Genomic DNA, 18,622 nt, shown 5'->3' with positions numbered 1-18,622 from the left:
GTGCCTGTCCCCTCCACTGCCTTGCCCCTCACCCTGCACACTGCCCTGCTCTGTTGCACTGCGCCCACCCCCTGCACACTGCCGTACCTCCTGCACAGTGGCCCGCACACCCCTTACAGTACCATGCCCCCCCCCCCGAGTGCCCCTCCCCTGCAAAGAGCCAGACCTCACTATAGATGCTGGAACACTACTTGTCCAGGGAAGTTGTTCAATAATTTATAGTGACAAGTCAGCCAGCAAAGTATTGATCATTTGAAACAATTTAAAAACCACATCAGACTAAAGATTTTATTCCTTTCATACGTATATCGAGTATATTGAGAATATGGTTTTAAATCATTGAGAGTTAAAGAGTATTTTAATTTCTTCCTTCTTGAGGTGGCACAGTGTATCAACCTGTCACAGTTGTCACCCCTCAAGGCCAAGTAGTGACACAAGCGTTGTCGCCCGGCACGATCAGGATCCAGAACTCCCAGGTGTGTGTGCCATTCCCGCGGGAGGGTCTGGGGGCGCGTCGCGCAGGCGTGGGGCACAGTAGGCCCAGGCTGGATCTGTTCCCTCTGCCTGAAGGTCGGTTGTCTCGAGCTGGCTTCCCAGTAGCAGTCTCCAGTTAATCTCAGTGTCCATGTTTTGTCTCTTGTTTACTCTTTGTCTCCCTCGGTGTAAAAAAGTTGCAAAGTTCAGAAAGTCTAAGGAAGCAGGAAAAAAGTCATCCATGACCCCTTCCCTTCAGCAACCACTGTCGTCCAGTTGAACACTGGATTGTGTGGTTGTCTCTGGATCAGGAGACTCGAGGCAGTGTGGACACGCTCTTCCCGCCGCCATGCAGGTTGACAGCGGACCCAGCAGGCAGGTCTTGCAGCCCGTGGCGAGGCCCTTCTGTGCTTCTGCTGGGCCAGAGCGCCACTCCGGGCTGGTCCTCGGGCTGGCCGGGGCCCTTCCTTAATATCCTCCCACAGCCTGGTGCGAAAGCTGAGCAAGGGCTGCCCCTTCCCTGCTCCCAGTTGCCCCGTGGAGGCCCTGCCCCAAGGAGGCTGGTGTGCTCTTCCTGCCCTTGGCCTCTCGTGCCCCTCCCCCCACCCCGGGCACCCCAGCTCCGAGAGCGCAGGAGGCCGCTTCACGGGCAGAAGCAGCACGTGGACGTGCTGTTCTGTGCTGGGCTGAGGTCACACTGCTCTCTCTGTGCCTCCGTGGTAAGACGGGGTTGCCTTGGTGGTCGTCCAGGCCGCTGTCGATCACGGAGATGCACGCACACGCACACACGCACACACGCCCTTGTTTTCCACATTGAGCTAGGTTTAAGTCAGCAAGATAATGTTTCTGTTGTCAGCTCGTAGTTAGGAATACAGATTCTTTATGTTAGTTGTCTTTAGCCCACACAGGTGTTTCCCACAACCTCACGGACGGCGTGGAGGCCCAGCCCCGGAGATGTTGTGTGTCCCTCAAGCAGACAGCAGAGGCGAGAGGGCGTCGGTGGGCAAGGGCTAGCACCGCCAATCCAGGGCTTACTGCCTCTCACTGCATGGACAGAGTTGAGCTGGGGCAGGCGGCCTTGTCATCTGGGCACATGGGGTCTCACCAGGCCCAGCAATGGGTACAGGAGGAACTGGACTCCACCAGCATTGTCCCTTGGTTTTCCAGCCAGCCTGCTTTCCCTGGAGCTTCCCATTTACCACAGCTGTGAGCGTGAGGTGGTGTCTGGATCGCAGAGCTCGTCCTGGTACCACATGGAACTGCTTTTAGAGTGAGGTGCCTTCCTTATGTAGTAGAGGTTTATTTGTCCTGTCGCTTCAGAAGAAAGTTTTCCGGGGCACCTGGTGGCTCAGTCAGTTAAGAGTCTGACTCCTGATTTCGGCTCAGGTCACGCACAGTCTCAGGGTCGTGAGATTGAGCCCTGCATCAGGCTGTGCTCAGCTGGGAGTCTGCTTGGGATTCTCTCTCCTTCTCCCTCTGCCCCTCCCTGCTGCATGCTCACTCTCTCTCTCTCCCCCACCCCTTCTCTCTCAAATAAATAAATCAATCTTTAAGGGAAAAAGAAAAGGTTTTCTACTTAACTGAATTTTCTTATAGATGGAAAGGACTGGTTTAACTAGCAAATACATAGAGTTTGTATTTCAGCATAACCCCTCTGACACAGAACATGCCTGTGACCCTCCCCAGCCTTGTCAGGCAGACAGGTGAACACAGCTCCCAGCCTGTGGGCTGTCTCTGCTCCGGTGATCAGTCCACCGTGCGCCTGGCCCCTCCTCATCACACTCCTGCCGAGTCTGGCTTCTAGGGCAGCAGGGCCAGGAAGCCAAAGACACGAGCTGCCCCGGGTTTCCAACAGAAGAGTAAACAGATTGACTGAGGGCTCTGGGTGCAGGTGTTCTTTGAATAAAACCTGTACATGGTACGTGTGATTTTTATTGTAGCTGTTTGGGCTGCTCTGGGCTCTTTTCTTCCCTTTTTTTTTTTTTTTTTTGTGGGGAGAGGGGATTGGTTCTTACTGGGCTTCAGGTAATTGGGGAGAGTAACTTAACCAGTGACATTTTCTGTTTTTGTGTCAGAAACTGTCAGGGTTGGTTTGATCGAGAAAACTGCTCGCTGTCTGTCTTGGCTCCCGTGGCCACTCTGGCCAGCGTCATTCACGGCAGCACTGTGGTGGCGGTCACTCCTGTGCTGTCCCCCACCTGTCCGTCCTGCCCCATGTCTGGCTGCGTTGTGAGCGCAGCTGAGGCGGATTCTGACATTGCCACTCTCCCACAGAAGAGAATTGGCCACCGTGGGCCACATTCTGACCTACGGCCCGTCAGGAGGAGGCAGGATTTGGCCTTTTCCTAGGGCATCTCTATGGAAAGGTGATTCTACCTTTTTTTTTTTTTTTAAGTTTTTATTTATCTATTTGACAGAGAGACAGCCAGAGAGGGAACACCAGCAGGGGGAGTGGGAGAGGGAGAAGCAGGCTTCCTGCGGAGCAGGGAGCCCCATGCGGGGCTCGATCCCAGGACCCTGGGATCATGACTTGAGCTGAAGGCAGACGCTTAAGGACTGAGCCACCCAGGCGCCCCAAGGTGTTTCTACTTCTAAAAACATGTTTTCGAGAAAAGAGAAGTAGCCAGGGGGAATTTCACGGATTTCCTCCCGCTCTAGCTCCTCCCCCTTTCCCAGGAGAGTCTTATTTGTATATATTTTAAGTTTTTGCTATTACTTGGCCTATGACAAGGTTTTTTTGCCTCTGTTTTACTCTTATTTTGCTTTTTTATATCAGGTGGTTGTGTGTCCAGCTCAGTGTGCAGGGTGCTGAGAGGCTTGGAGCCAAGCACCGCTTTTCCCGCCCTGTTCCCTCCTCTCCCCTCAGGCAGCTGCTTTCTGATCCTGCTGATTTCCTCCCGTGTCTCACTAAAAATCCTCCCTCTTAACTCACCCCTGAAGCTCCCTGTTTGGGCTCTCTGTCACGGTCGGGGCCTGTGCTCTGTCCGTGCGCCCCCTCGGCGGTGGCTCTTCCCCGCCCTGCCCGTGCTTCTCCCCACAGCTCGGCCACACCTGTTGTCAGTATGAACATCACCTGGTCTCTGCGGAGCTGAGTGTGTACCTGTGATCTCAGGGCTTCTCTGGTTCGGATGTGTCTGGCTGAGCTCACAAGTGCTTCACTGTTGCCCAAGGTGCATCCATCGGGGCCATGGGCCCCCAGAAGCTCTCCGCCTGCCTTCTCCGGGGCTCTTCTCTATCCAGGCTGGGCATAGCGTGTGTTCTCGAACTTTCCTTTGACATCGCCTTGAGGAATCCCTTCTCCTAGAGCCTACATCCTCTACTTTCTTGGCTTTACTCCCCACTTTGAAAACTTCCACAGAAAATGTGCATGGGAAATACATTCTGTCGAGACGTTGCAAACCTGAAGATGACTTTATTTTGGTCTTGTACTTGACTGTTTCCCAGGACGGTTTCCGGAAGAAATCGTCAGCAGGGCCCGGGAGCATGGCATCGGGGTCTCTAGCCGCCTTGGGAGGAGGTCAGCGCTGGCTGCTTTCCAGGCTGCTGTGTTTTCTCCTCTCAGCCGCGTCTCTTCTCCGAGCTGTTGCTGAGCCCTGGGAAAACCTCATGTCCTGGAGTCTGAGACCTCTCCTTGATGCCGCTGAGATAGCCCTGCCCCCACCCCAAGACATTAGATCTTCTGAACCAAATCTCTGCATTTTTGTGTCATTTTGTATTTGTATTCCCATTGTCTGGTTTCTTTTCTTTTTTTTTTTTTTTAAGATTTTTATTTATTTATTTGAGACAGAGAGAATGAGAGAGAGAGAGCACATGAGAGGGGGGAGGGTCAGAGGCAGAAGCAGGCTCCTCGCTGAGCAGGGAGCCCGATGCGGGACTCGATCCTGGGACTCCAGGATCATGACCTGAGCTGAAGGCAGTCGCTTAACCAACTGAGCCACCCAGGCGCCCCTCCATTGTCTGGTTTCTGAGAGATCTTTTATCTCCCAACCCATCCATGCAGGTTGACCTCTTCAGCACAGTTTGGATTTCTTTTTTTTTTTTTTTTAAGATTTTATTTATTTATTTGACAGAGAGAGACACAGCAAGAGAGGGAACACAAGCAGGGGGAGTGGGAGAGGGAGAAGCAGGCTTCCCGCGGAGCAGGGAGCCCGATGTGGGACTCGATCCCAGGACCCTGGGATCATGACCTGAGCCGAAGGCAGACGCTTAACGACTGAGCCACCCAGGCGTTCCTCAGTTTGGATTTCTTAGACTCTTCCATGCCCTTTGTGCTTTCTCTTGAAGTAGCTCCCGTTTTTGCTTCATGGGTGGTTGAAGCCTTCTCTCTGTTCCCTCTGCATCTCAGCGTTTATTCACTCTGGTGTCTGCTCTTTGTGATGGAGGCCTTCGGATGTTTGGGGACAGTTGGCTGTCCTCGGACCTGTCAGCATGAGCTGCCAGAAAGCTGTTGGGTGTGTGGCAGGTACAGGCCACAGCAAGCCGGCTTCTCCGCGGGCTGGCCTCTGGAGTGTTTCCTCCACTTAGTGTCTCCAGAGAAGGACTTTCAGACTTCTTGCCTGGGGCATAGGCCTGGTTGCGAGGGCGAGAGTGGGCCGGGGTCTCCCATTTTGCGTGTAGATTTTCCTTACCCCTCTTTCTGGCCTTGCCCCTCACTTCCGCTGTCCAGCTTGCTCAGTGTGCCCCAGTCTCCTGCAGGGCAGGGGGCAGATCAGTCATCTGCAGAGAATGATGGGGAGGGTGTGGGGGGGTCTCACTGCTTCTTAAACAGACTTCCAGCCAGTTTCCCAGGCTTTTAAACCCCCCGCTTGTCCAGCCCCCGACGGGGCTAGAGCTCAGCAGGGCCAGCGGCCGTTCTGTGCAGAGGCCTCGGCTTGCTTTCCTGACGCAGCCCTGTGGGCACTCAGGCCCCTTGGTAGCATCTGTGAGGTCGAGTCATACGGCTAGCTGTCACTTCGCCTACTTTTGAGCCTGCATTTGCTTTAACCCTGCACGAAGAAAGCAACACTGGGCGTATGTCAAATTTCATGAAGAACATCATATATTAATTGAGACAAATAAGACAGATGAGCTACATTTTGGCCCTGGTGCTTTGGAGCTAGTATTAAAAGTTCATTTCCTCTTCTTTTTCCGGTACACACAAACACAAGCATAGAGAGGGTGCTTAATACTGTTTGCTTTCAGTCCTTTAACAAAGAAATTCATTTCAAAAAACACTCACACCCTTAATATTAAGAAATGTTAGATACGGCTAGTGGCTTGATGTTCCCTGTAAGTCATGGATTGTGTTGTTGCGATGTTGTTGAGGCTTTTAAAGCATACATCTGAAATGATGTCAGGCCAGAGGAAGTACAGATAATACAGTGACCTCCAGAGTCACATTCCAAACCCTGAGAAGGGTGTCTGGATACATTACACTGAAGGTGATGCTCTTTCCTCTATAAAGTCGGATTCCTGCGTAAGTTCTGCGTTCACGCGTGCACAACAGCAGGGATGTCCCCGACGGGTCTGTGCAGAGACCCTGCGGAGCTGCGGTGGGGTTCTTCCTGGCCCGGGTCGTGAGCGCTGACCACACCTCTGCACAGGGAGGCTGGGCCTGTGGGGCTGAGACCTGGCCTTACGGACATCACATCTTTCTTACATTTGTGTGGAAGACAGTCCCGTAAGAAGTGTTACGCGCATCCTTTCCTGTGGAAAGGGAGTGGGCAGAACGTGTCCATGCTGTCCTCAGGGGCGAGGGAGGCCGTGTCTGTGTTGGCTCCAAAGGCTTCTGGGCCAGAGGCAGGTGCCTTGGCCCCTTTGCTCTGTGAGCCCCGTGTCTGCACTGTGCGTGCCTCTGTGTCTCTCCCCTCTGTTCAGCCCACGTGGCCACCTCTCGTCAGCGGCGCTTCTGCCTTCCTGCCCGTTCTTGCTGATCGCTTGGACTCTCTAGGCTAGGAGAGCGGGTGCTGTCACGTCCATGACTAGAGGGTGCGAGGGGAACACGAGTGGTGGGCGAGAGGGCCGTGGGCCTCACATGTCTGCAGGGCAGCGGCCCCAAGGCCCTCTGGGCTCCTGTCTCACCTGCCGGACGAGGGGCCACTGCCCGCGAAACAGCGGTGTCAATAGTGAGAATGCAGAGGGAGCCCCCCGCAGGTGAGCCTGTGGGGCCCAGCACATGCGTCTCCGCTGCCATACGTCCTTTCTCCGTAAGACCTGTGGTTATTTTCTCCATCAGAAGTCGTAAACTACTTGCCTGTGTCCTAATTTCCTGTGCCTTCTAACGTTATTTTTCAATTGTTTAAAAGCTTCAGTTACAGTTAAACCAAGATCTAAGCATCTTGCATCAAGATGATGGCTCATCTAAGAATAAAAGGGGCGTTCTGCCGAAGCATGCTACCAATGTGATGAGATCTTGGCTCTTTCAGCACATAGGGGTAAGAACGCAAGTGATTCCAGTCAACAGCGCCCAGAGACGCTTGCTTGCTGGCTTCCTTTCTGGAAAAAATGTACTGTCTGTGCCGGAGGCCTGGTGTTGAGTGTCAGTGTCATTGACTGTCTCAATGTTAGGGTGGAACGTGGGACAGAGGAGGGTGACCACACTCTGCAGGTCTCTGCCTCAGGGACTTAACCAGGGGGGCCCTGCTGCTGACAAGGGAGTGCCTTCCGCTCATGCTAATCACCTACGTGCCACGGAGGGTGACCCAGTGTGGTGAGGTTCGAGAAGTGGGCAGAGAGAAGAGGAATTCGGGAAAAACCTGGGGAGCTAGTGACATTTTAGATACTGGATTTGAGAGGAAGATACGTAAGGTCGAAGATGGAGCTGTGGACAGAGGGGTCAGCACGTGAGCTTGTTGAACTTGAGACGGCATTTGCCCTGCAGACAGCAGCGGCCCATGCACACGGTGTCGGCCCACCTGTTCACTCACCTGGGTCATGGCCACACCCTCTCTGTGAAGATGTCCCGTCTTAGGGAGCACACACTTGCTCGTCCATTTACTGGGCAAGACTTGCTTATTGCCCAGCTGAGACCCTCGGTCCTCCTGCCGCTGAACTTGGGGGAGGCATGTGACCCAGAGCAGCTTTCAGGGGCGGCAGCCCAGGCTAGTGGCCAGGGTCGGGACTGACCAGGTTGGCTTGCAGGGGAGCGTGTGGTGAGACAGAGGCAGGAATGTGGCTACTGTCTGCTGCGTACGGCCCTGTCCAGGTGGACGAGGAGCCCGCAGGGGTGTGGGCACAGACGCAGAGGCCTTTCGGTGCCCGGAGGGACGGAAGGTCAGGAGGTCCGGCAGGGTCCGGCGGGGAGCTGCCCGGCAGCCTCGGGAACCAGCTTTGCGGCCGGAGCTTTCCGCCTGCTATTCCCGACTTCTGTGCTGCGTCAGCCGGCTCTGCCCCTTTGCCTCCCTGCCCCTGGCCCCCACTCGTGTCTCTGGGTGCTGACCGCTCCCTCCGCAGGCCGCCTTGCTCATCTGCATCCCGGTGCCCCGTGGCTGTCAGCGGGGTGTCCTCGTGCCCTTTCTCCGCATGCACCCTTGGGGAGGCCCGCTGCCTGGGCCCGAGGCCTGCGTGTGCTCCTGGCGCCGGTCTCCGTCCTCGCCCTGACTCTGAGCCCCGGGGCCGGCACCAGTCTCCGTCATCCCCTGTCTTCTGGGCTTTAGCCCTTGTCACTGCCGACCGGCTCCCCCTTTTCTCTAACTGGCGCCAGGCTCCTTCCCCGAGAGACAGCAGTCCGAGGTAGCCACCGACTCCAGGCTTGGAACCGGCACGTGATGTCACTGAGCAGGACCCCTCTCCCTTTCCTGGCCAGCCCTCCTGGAGCGCTAGGACCCCCCAGCTTCTCTCCTCTTCTGCCCTGCTGAGCTGTCCCCGCGTGCGGGACACAGCAGCATGAGTCGGGGAGAACAGTGCCGCTCTGAGCAGTGCAGCCGCTTCCGGAAAGTTGTCCTGAAAGGGAAAGGCGTTACGGACACCATGGTTCAGCGCTGTTCATTCTAGTGGTGGGAAGACTTGGTGTGTTTGCTGGGACGTTACCCAGCTGGTTCCCATGGTACACGAGGGCTGGGGCGCTCGGCAGACCCAGGCAGGGGGTGGCGAGTGAGACAGCAGGCTCCCCCACTGCTGTCCCCTGGGATGGCCCCGCCACGTGCGTGTCCACGCTGTAGAAGCACAGACCAGTGTAGGACGGCCATCGTCCTCCCGGTGCCCTTTCGTGTCTTCATAGTTCCTAAAGCAGGAAACCCTGCTCGTAGGTTGAAGTACAACGTTCCTTATTGTTTTTTCCCTATGAGGCATTTTCTGCCTCCTTTGGCCCTTGTTTCTTTGAAACAGTCCTCTCCTGCAGCCTTCCTAACACGGGAGGAGGACGGTTACTGCCGCACGATGGGGTTTTTCCTGGTTAGTGCCCTGGGTTTCCTGTCCCCTTTTATTTTATGAGCTTTTAAACGGCAGGCACAGTATTCGCATTTCCGTAATCTCTACCTCGGGGCCATATGCGGTGGCGTCACCCCAAGTCGCTGTCCGAAGGAACAGACGCTGCTGGGGAGGCCGGTGTGGCACGACGCTGTGGTCACCGGGGTCACCGTAGTGGGCAGCAACTTTCCCATACGCTGAGTGGTACGGTATCTCCTGCCCCCCACCATGTTCTCTGGGGTCCCGGGCAGTCCAAAATAAGGGACTTCGTTGCACGTAGGTTTTTGAGGCATTGTCTTACTGGTTTCTACACGTGGACCGTAATCAGCCACGGAGAAACCGCTTATTACTGTAGATAGAAGTGATTTCCTTTGGTGCTTCTGTCAATTTTGATATGTACCTTCTGGTTGAATTCTGTTTTTTAAAGTGGAATGTTTTCATCATAGAAGAAAAGAGCAATATAACAGGCATTCCCACCCCCAGCCCTGGGCTCGGCTCTTCACAGACCGCACACACTGACCTCGCCCGGGGCGGGTCCCGAAAAGCCATCCACGCACGCCCGTGTCCCCGTCCTCTCTCAGTGCCTGTGACAGAAGCATGTTACCCTGTGTGTCGGGCTGGGAGCAGCCCGCCCTGCCCCTTCCCTGCGTCCCCCTTGTTGCCCAGCTGGAGGATGGGGAGTGTGTGTACCCTCTGGCCTTGGCTTCCTTATCTGTAGGACAGAAGTGAGTGTGAGCATCAGGGATTTACTGTAGGACGTGCAGCGTTGTACCTGTGCTGTCCCCAGTGTATGGCTCGTAACTTGGCCTCGGTGAAGTTGTCCCTAAATGACAGGTCAGCAGAGCGCGGCTCCGCGGTGGGCAGCGGCTCCCGGCGGGCTTGGCCCTCGCCTCCCCTTTGGGCCTTCTCGGCCTAACCACGCCTTCGCCTGCACTTCACCGGCCGCGTTCTCGAGCGACGTGGAGAAAGATGTCCTTCTGTTTGGGACATTTCTAAAAAGAGATTATAAGACTAAAGAGGTTTTGGCAGGAAGCACTATTGCTACTAATGCGTTTTTTACTGAGGATTATTTGTATGTTTCTGTTCTACCTAGACAAGCTGGAGTGCCTTTTTCAGAACTGAAGTTCATGCTAACCCTTCTTTTTATTTTTAGCATCCCTACCCGACAGAAGATGAGAAAAAACAGATTGCTGCTCAGACAAATTTGACTCTACTCCAAGTTAACAACTGGTAAGATGCGCCTGCTCTCTGAAATTGTGCCATCGGCACGACAGAGCCCTCGAAAACACACTAATGAGTAGTGGGATCCGGTTGAAAGTATCTGAGTCCTTTTAACTAGCGACACTGTGTTATCAGAGTACTGGATAATTGGTGGCAGGATATTTGAGAATAAATCAACACACACTTCCAACTTAAACATTTAATGCTCACTTTTCGTCTACATCCTGCTTGTCCAGTCAGAAATGTGTTTCTCCAGGGGCATCTGGTTGGCTTAGTTGGTTAAGCGTCTAACTCTTGATTTTGGCTCAGGTCATGATCCTTGGGGTCATGAGATCGAGCCCTGTGTCGGTCTCTGTGCTGGGCATAGAGTCTCCCTCTGCCTGCCCCTCCCCCACACTGCTTGCACCTGCACACACACTCTCAAAAAAAGAAAATGTTTCTCCATTGTGTTACTACTACACCTAAACCCCCACATTCATTCAGAAACGTGATGTTTTTGTCGATGAGCTTCCCTGGGTGGTGCATGGTGGTGATGAGGCATCTTGACCTCTGGTGGCCCTCCCCTGCAGCTTCCCCCCCTTTGGAAACCTTGTGTCACTTTGGTCAACTCTGAGTGGGGGAGGCAGCCCCTCAGCAGGAGTCGGGGTCCTAAGAGGGAAATGCCTGGGGCAGTGTCGACTTTATTAAGTGAAATATCCTGTTGTAATGTCGGTATCGCATACTACTGTGGATGCTGGGACCCCGAGCACGTGCGTTCCCCTGAGATCACAGCTGTTCACCACGATGATGGGCGTTAATGCCGAGGGGCGCACTTCCACTTGTGTCAGTCATCTGTCTCATTGGCACTCACTCCGACGTGGGAAACAGGTTCGGCTTGTAAAATGGGCATCCGTAAAAGAAAGCACAAGTTCTACCACTTGTAAACACTGTTGCCTTTTTAACTGTTAGAATTTAAACTTGAGCAAGGTCAGGTAAGTTCCCATATAAATGACAAAATCTCCCAACATATGCAGCCGTATATGCAGGAGGTATGCTTTGGGTTGCACTAAATACTTGTTATCTTGCATTTGGGCCATTGTTTTGGGTGCCAATAATATAGACCATGCTCTTTGAATTATTTCCTGTTAAATCTTTTAAATAGGGTTAGCGAAAACAAAGGTTTTACCTATGTTGTTGCTGCGACATTTGCGATGGCCCAGTACCCTCGGTTTCCTCACGTTTCTCGTGTGACGCTTCCAGTCTGGGTTTAGCCCTAAGGAGGGTCGATCGATTGATTGGGGGTGGACGTTAGGGTCACTTCTTCGGACATTCTGATGCTTTTGTTGCTGCTCAGCCTTCTTGCTTTTCTTCATCTTTCGACTTCCTCGAGCTCCCTAACTTGCTGCTCTATTAAGTTAACAGAATTGTCTGATCTGGAAGGTTTACATCAGCTTTTAATTTTTACGTTAATAGCAGTTTACTAGCATGACTAGCATAAAATTTCTAAAAACTTTTCGTATTTGTAGCTACTTCTACTTTTTGTGACTTTCCTTCTACGTTTACAAAAATCACATGTTGGCCTGAGCTTGAGCACCCCATTAGCTTGCACCCCACCACCTAGCAGCGTTGAACGCGGAGGCTGAAGAGGCACATGCTGAGAAGCAGCAGCGGGCTTCCCTCCCCAGGCAGTGGCGGGGTCAGTGACGAGCTGGGGGCCGCCAGGGCTCCCCGGTGACTTCCAGTGCCCGCCTTGCTTGTGCTCCCGGGACCAGATCATTGCCTGGAGCTCTGTGGCTTCAGTCCCCTCGTTTCCATCGGAGAATGGGTCCTCTTGCACTTGAAGATGCTTCTGAATGCTAGGATTTCATTTTATTTTTTAAACTTTATTTAAGTCATCTCTGCACCCAATGTCGGGCTCGTTCTCGGTAGAGATGAGTGGCACGCTCCAACTGGGCCAGCCAGGTGCCCCGTGAGTGTCAGGATGCTAATGTTAAGTGGCCTGGGAGCAGATGCATCCCAGTTCTGCTGTGCATGGGGGGGCATGGAGAGTGGGGTGTGGGGGGCACACTGCCAGGACCAGCCTAGAGCCCGAGTCTCCCGAGGAGCCTGTGTTTCTCTTACACCCTGAACACGGCTCCTCGCTCTCCTCAGGGCCCCGCTTGCAGGGGTGAGCAGGCTTGGCTCCGGCGAGAGGTGAACCCCCTCCTCCCTCGTACTCCTAGAGGGGGAAGCGGAAGTGCCCCTAGGCTGGCAGGTGCAGCCGTGACTGCATCCGAGTGTGCGGTCCGAACAGCCGCGGGCTTCTGGCGGGCGGGGGCGGTGGACCGGAGCTCCGCTGCCTTCCCAGGTCCGAGGGCACCGGCTGGGTGCCAGGAGGGTGCGAGCTGAAGAAGGCAGGCTTTCCGTGCACATACTGAACGTCCCTGAAGCGTGCTCCCGCCGCTCTGCTGGTGCGGGGTCAGGTCCCCGCCGCGGCTGCCCGTCCCTGCCTGGGCTGCTGGGCCACTGTTGCAGCGCTGGCACAGCTGAGGGGTTTAGGACAGGGGCCCCTCCGTAACTAGCCCGTCACCTGGGGCGGTGTCGAGGGCCGCAGCTCGGGTTCCAGAGCCGTGCGCGTGGGGGTGACCACGAGTGGCATCAGGCACCGTCTGCACCCCGAAGCCCAGGAGGGACGGGACTGCGGGGTTGGGTGGGCTCGCTGTTCGCTGGGTGAGGGGGCGAGGCGCCCAGGGCGGTGGGGGCCGTGCTCAGCGGGAGGGCTAGAGGAGGGCCGGCCTGGTGACCGGGTCCCTGTGTTGCCCTCAATGCCCAGGTTCATCAATGCCAGAAGACGGATTCTTCAGCCCATGTTGGATTCTAGCTGTTCAGAAACTCCAAAAACTAAGAAGAAAACTGCTCAGAACAGACCGGTCCAGAGGTTTTGGCCTGACTCCATTGCCTCCGGAACTGCGCAGCCGCCACCCAGCGAGCTGGCCATGTCGGAAGGTGGGCCGCCTGGGTGCTGGGGTGGGGGTGGGGGGGCGCGGGGGGCGGGCGGCCTTGGCTGCCTGGGACGCGTGCACAGCTGCGGTATTCTGCGTGTGACGTTATCTGCAGAGCCCTGCGACAGAGTCGCACACGCAGGCCCAGTGTCCGCAGTGTGATCGGTCCCGTTTTCCCCTTGCTGTGTGTCTTTCCCCTCAGACTTCAGTGCGCGGGAAGGAGCGGTCCCATCCTCACCACCTGGCATTTGGCCTTTGTTTACCAGCGGTGAGCCCCTGCCGGCCTGGTCCTGCTGTCGCTGGTCCCGCCGACCATGCCTCTCTCAGCAGTATGCTGCTACGACGTCAGGGAGCTTTGGGGCCCCTATTTCTTCAGATACATGTTCTGTCTCCCTCCCCCACCCCTTCAGGGACCCCAGGTGCCCATCTGTTGTACTGGTGCGCTTTCCCGGGTTTGGGATTCTGTTTCTTGTCTGTGCCATTTTGATGGTTTCTGCGTCTGTCTTTGGGCTTCCCTAAGCTCTTCTTCTGTGGCTCACTAGCCACCGGTCCCACCGCGGGTGTGTTCCAGGGTAGACACTGTCGTGCTCATCTCCAGAAGTTCCGGGAGAGGCTTTGCTACCTTTCATGGCGCCACCTCATAGAAAACAGTCACAGTAACTGTTTTGATGTCCTTCTCTGCGGGTTCTAACATCTGGCCGCCCTGCGCTGCTTTCTAAGCTTGCCCCTCATTGTGGGTTGTCTCCCTGCCTGTGTGAGGGCCTGGTGATCTTGACTGGATGCCAGGCCCTGTGACCGTCACCTTGCTGGGGGCTGGTGCTTTCGCACTGAGGCAAGTCCTCCTGAGCTCTCTTCTAGCAGTGACGTTACTTGGGACGCTCTGACCCTCTTGTGCCTTGCTTTTGTGATTAGTCCTTGTTTGGTGACCCAGGGGCGCTCAGTCTCAGGCTGACTACTCAAACCAAGGCAAGACTAGATATCCCCCGGCCCCCATGCAGCCAGCTCTCAGAGGCCTGGACAGTGTCCTCGAATCTTCTCAGGTGGTTCTCTCCCAGGGCGTGATTGTTTCCTGTATGCGTGTGCGGGCCTGTCCTCCCCCGAATGTACCCGGGGGGCTTTCCACAGCCCTGCTGGCCGGAGGGCTGGGGCGGGCCTCTCATGGTGGGCTGTCAGCCATGCTTGATTTTGTTTCTTGAGTTGTGGTGTGTGCATTTAAAGCTGGGGCTTCATCCTTTGGGTTTTGATATGCAATGGTCTTCTGTTTATATTTAAATAATTTATGTTTTCAGTTTTTGTTTTCTCTTTTAATCCAAGAATTAGTTGCAAAGGTGTGTGTTCTCGCTCCCTCTCCCCCCCACCCTTGGAAAAGATAATACTGTATATTGGGGAAGAAGTTCAAACAGAACTATCCAGTGAAGAGTGATTTTTTTCCTCCATCCTGGCTCCTAATCTTCTCCAGAAACCATCCTCATTACCAGTCTCTCCCGTCTATGCTCCCAGTGCATACGTGACATGATAACACTGTGCACAGACCAGAGTGAACGAATGAGTCTCTTTAAAAGTGTTTCCCAAATTGTGATGTATGACACAGCCTTCTCCTGGCATCACATCTCGCTACTTCTGCAGGCCTTTACAGATGCGCGCACGAGACCCCCGTGTGTGTGCAGTCTGCTCGTGTGGCTTCTGTCCCTCGCCGTTAGGCCTTATGACCTTATAACCCGCATGTTACAAGGTTCCTGGTCTCTCTTGTTCTCCGTGTGGCGCCTCCTTTCTGCCCTGTGCATCTATGTTCTTTATGGTCCTGACCCCTGAGGCCTTCTGTAGACCAAGAGCTTTTAGAGTGTATTAGCTAAGGAAGGGCTGAGGCTGATTCTAGAGACCGTTTCCTAATCCCTGTGGAACATCCCGGAAACATATATAGGGGTCTTAACATGAGGTCAGATAAGCCAACCGTGCCCCGCCGAGTAACAAAGTGTCTTCCTGCATGGATGCTAATTTTAACCTTCTGCCCCAGGAGCCGTTGTGACGATCACCACGCCCGTGAGCATGAATGTGGACAGCCTCCAGTCTCTGTCCTCAGATGGCGCCACCCTGGCGGTGCAGCAGGTCATGATGGCGGAACAGAGCGAGGACGAGTCTGTGGACAGCACGGGGGACAGTGGGGCCACGCTCGCCTCCACCCACATCAGCGGCCTGGTCCTGGAGAACAGCGACTCCCTGCAGTAGGGGGCCAGCAGGGCCCAGAACCGTGGGGCGGGCTGGCCTGACTTTTTATAGTTTGCACAGCAAACATTTTACACAGTTTTATTTCTAATATGTTTTATATGTAGATAGAGGAGAGTGCACTTTTGTATTCCATAGTATGCTTCGAGAGCATCTTCGCTGGTGCAGCGACTTCTTTCAAGTGTGCGTGTGCGTGTGCGTGCGGGTTTTTAAGGAAATTCTTGAAAGGTTTAACGCTAAAAATGTGATGAATGACAAACACCCCTGTGAGCCCCTAATTAGATTAAGGAATAGTGTTGCCGTTTTCTAAAAAATTATGCAGTTTCAATTTAGTTCTGTGGTTGAAGCAGGTCTCCGTGGGCTGATTTCTTTGTGTGGCCCATGGATTTGAAAGAAGCTTCTGCATCTTAAAGCTGCCGGCTCGAGGCGGGCACCGCACAACAATAAAATAGGCGTGACTCCGTGGTGGGCTTGCGGCGGTCTGAGTACGCTTAGGTTCTCACACATTCCGTGAGCCTGTTTCATTTGCTATAGATAAAAAGAAACTCCTATTTTTACCTTGCTGGAATTATTGGATAAAAAAGCTATTTTTATAAATTCGTTATGAATTGGATTATGACTATGTTGAGGATAAAATTTCTAGAGAAGAAACAATACATGCTTATTATTTCAATTTGGAATGTTCTGAACTGACCAAATTTAGTGAACCTGCCCAAAGTTAGCTAGCATTCCATGGTTCTCTGCCATCCCAGGGTAGTGATTTATACTTACTACTATGAAAGAAACAACTGTTGAATGAAATTTTGATACCTGCAAATTTTAGTTTATATGTAAATGCTCAGATTGCATCTTACACTCGATCTGAACATAGATCTAAAGGTATGCTAAATAGGACTAGGTAAGTCAGGTGAAGTGGTGGCCAGTAATTGGTTAACAGCTCTTACCACCCGTATTTCTGTCTGATTTGAATCTGACTACAGTTAAAGGTTACTCTGCCACTTAGCTGTGTTGTTTTAGGATCTTTTAGTCAGCCATATGTTTGCATAGAATGTTTATTATAAACTAATATAAAATGTCCTCTACCCCACTGGCTCAGAGTGAGGGCCAGTAACCCACGCTCAGCTCTGTTACGTAATTAACATCTCCCTGAAGTGACATGGTGACCCGGACTGGGGTGACAGCGTGACGGCAGACTCTCCCGCCATTGGTCCTGGTGTCCGTTTTTTCTCCTTGTCCGTTGTTGCTTTGAAATTTCCAGAGCCCTCCCCCTCTGACTTGATCACATGAGATTTGGAATAATTTTAGGACTTCTGTTTTCCTGGTGACAAGACGAACCAAAAGAGTAGACTGGGTTTTGTTTCCTTTGTTTCATGTATTTGTTTTCTTAGGCTCTCAGTTCTCACATGGCTTGCAAGTGGGGCTCTTTCTCAGAGTGAAAACAAGCTACCTTGTTTCATAAAGTCTTTACGTGGTCTTACATGGGATGGCCACAGTTCGTGTTTCTAAAGGATAGTTTCATGTTTGGGAAAGTCGTCCGTTCTTGGGGTTTAGTAACACTAGCTGGCTATAGACCAAGGTGACACTGAGGGATATTTTGAGTGAGGGCAGATTTTGTTCTGCAACTGATTTCCTCCCCCAAAATTTATTGATTAAAGTTAATCACAGAAGAGTATTATTTCCTAGATAACTTAGAAGGCAGTTAGAAATACATGGAAATTTCTCTTAAAATATTTCAGGAACTTTAGAAAAAAACTTGACTATCAGCTCTTGGCAAGAGAATCACATTTTTAAGCAGCAATTACATTCCTTATTTATAAACGATTTGTAATATTTTTAGTAAGTCTACTCAAGTTTAAAAGATCATTTTAACTTGACCTAAACTCTGACATTGTTGGACTTCTTGAAGTTAGGACCTGTGGAGGCCAGCTAGCCGGCTTCCTCCATCCCCAGCCCCTCCTAGCCGCCCCTGCTCTTTGGCCGAGTGCAGACGTTCTCCCAGTGTGGACTCCCAGCCGGTCACCATCTCCCTCCCCACCCGGGGGTCGCGAGGGCTACACAGACCTCGTCAGTGTGGAGGCGGGGGGCCGCACAGGGTCCTCCCCCCCCCCGCCGCCACCGCGCTGGCCTGAGACTCGGCCTTCCATGCCCAGTGACACCACGTGCTCCTTCGGGCTGAGGCCGGTTTTCTTAGGCTCTCAGTTCTCACTGGCTTCAGAGCATCAGGATGAGCCACTCAGAGGTGCGTCCGGGCTGGCCTGGGGACCACAGGTACTCGAACGCAGCGCGGCACGCCAAGCTGTTTCGGTTCAGGGAACCGCCGCCCAGCATATTTGTTGTCTGTCTGCCTTTTATAAAAACCCCCCGTTTCCAGCCCTCGGGCATTCCAGAGAATCTTTGCAAAGGGGACTGCATCGACGTCCAGTTTCTGTGAGCAGACTCGGTCCTGACTCTCCACAAGAAGGATGCTTTGGATGCGTCCTGAGACCCAGACAAAACATGCTGTCCCTGCTGTTGCGCTGTTGAGCAGGTAGCCGATGGCCGACCGCGCCTGCCGCGTCCTGACTGCAGCTAGTCGAGTAAGTTCAGTGTTTGTCCCGGATGCAGAGTGGGGGGGCGGGGCGGGTGGGCAGCCAGCGGCGCCGGCTCGCACCCAGACCGCAGGAGCGGGGCTGCGAACACCCCGCACCCCCGGGGCGCAGGGGCCTTTTCCGCGCGGCCCGTCATCGGCCGGTCCAGTCCTTCCCTGGGGGAGCGAGCGTCAGGGTGCGCTCCTTCTAGGCAGACTCGAACATACCCGGACGGGGGGAGAAGGCCCGTCTCTGGCAGTTAGTGACAGAAATAACTCCGCAATCTGCCTTCGTTTTAGTTCTGTTTGGTCTATGAACTGACAATCTTTAAAATGTGAATACTGTAACCATATTGTTTTCTTGGATTGTTGTCTTTAAAAGGGATTTTTGTGAAGCAATTGATTTATCAAAGCAAAAAAATTAAAAATAGAAACATGCTTTATGGATGTTTTATTTTCTGAAGCGGAGGTCACCGCAAGCTGCTTTTCCATTTTATTTATTTATTTATTTATTTATTTTTAAAGATTTTATTTATTTATTTGAGAGAGAATGAGAGAGAGAGAGCACATGAGAGGGGGGAGGGTCAGAGGGAGAAGCAGACTCCCTGCCGAGCAGGGAGCCCGATGCGGGACTCGATCCCGGGACTCCAGGATCATGACCTGAGCCGAAGGCAGTCGCTTAACCAACTGAGCCACCCAGGCGCCCTGCTTTTCCATTTTAAGTAAAACATTCCAATCGTTGACAGGTTTTGCTGGTGGTATGGGGCTCGTAGTGAGCCCTGCGCTTTGTTGA

The 18,622-nt window shown here is 53.4% G+C and overlaps 1 protein-coding gene across 4 annotated transcripts in view; it reads left to right on the top strand.

Moving 5' to 3' along the window:
- Nucleotides 1–18,267, top strand: part of PKNOX1 (PBX/knotted 1 homeobox 1) — a 35,200-nt gene extending 16,933 nt beyond the window's left edge. For all 4 annotated transcript variants that reach the window (XM_035030103.1, XM_035030104.1, XM_035030102.1 and 1 more), the window contains 5 exons: nucleotides 379–476; nucleotides 6,759–6,887; nucleotides 10,013–10,089; nucleotides 12,872–13,044; nucleotides 15,055–18,267. In XM_035030103.1, coding sequence (XP_034885994.1) covers nucleotides 379–476; nucleotides 6,759–6,887; nucleotides 10,013–10,089; nucleotides 12,872–13,044; nucleotides 15,055–15,266 — 689 coding nt within the window. In that variant the 3' untranslated portion in view covers nucleotides 15,267–18,267. The remainder of the gene's footprint in view (nucleotides 1–378; nucleotides 477–6,758; nucleotides 6,888–10,012; nucleotides 10,090–12,871; nucleotides 13,045–15,054) is intronic.
- The last annotated feature ends 355 nt before the right edge of the window (nucleotides 18,268–18,622 follow it).

This window comes from Mirounga leonina, unplaced genomic scaffold, assembly GCF_011800145.1.
Source record: "Mirounga leonina isolate KUSES-001 unplaced genomic scaffold, KU_Mleo_1.0 Mir_353, whole genome shotgun sequence".
NCBI classification, from domain to species: Eukaryota; Metazoa; Chordata; class Mammalia; order Carnivora; family Phocidae; genus Mirounga; species Mirounga leonina.
This window is presented reverse-complemented; position numbering and strand designations above follow the sequence as displayed.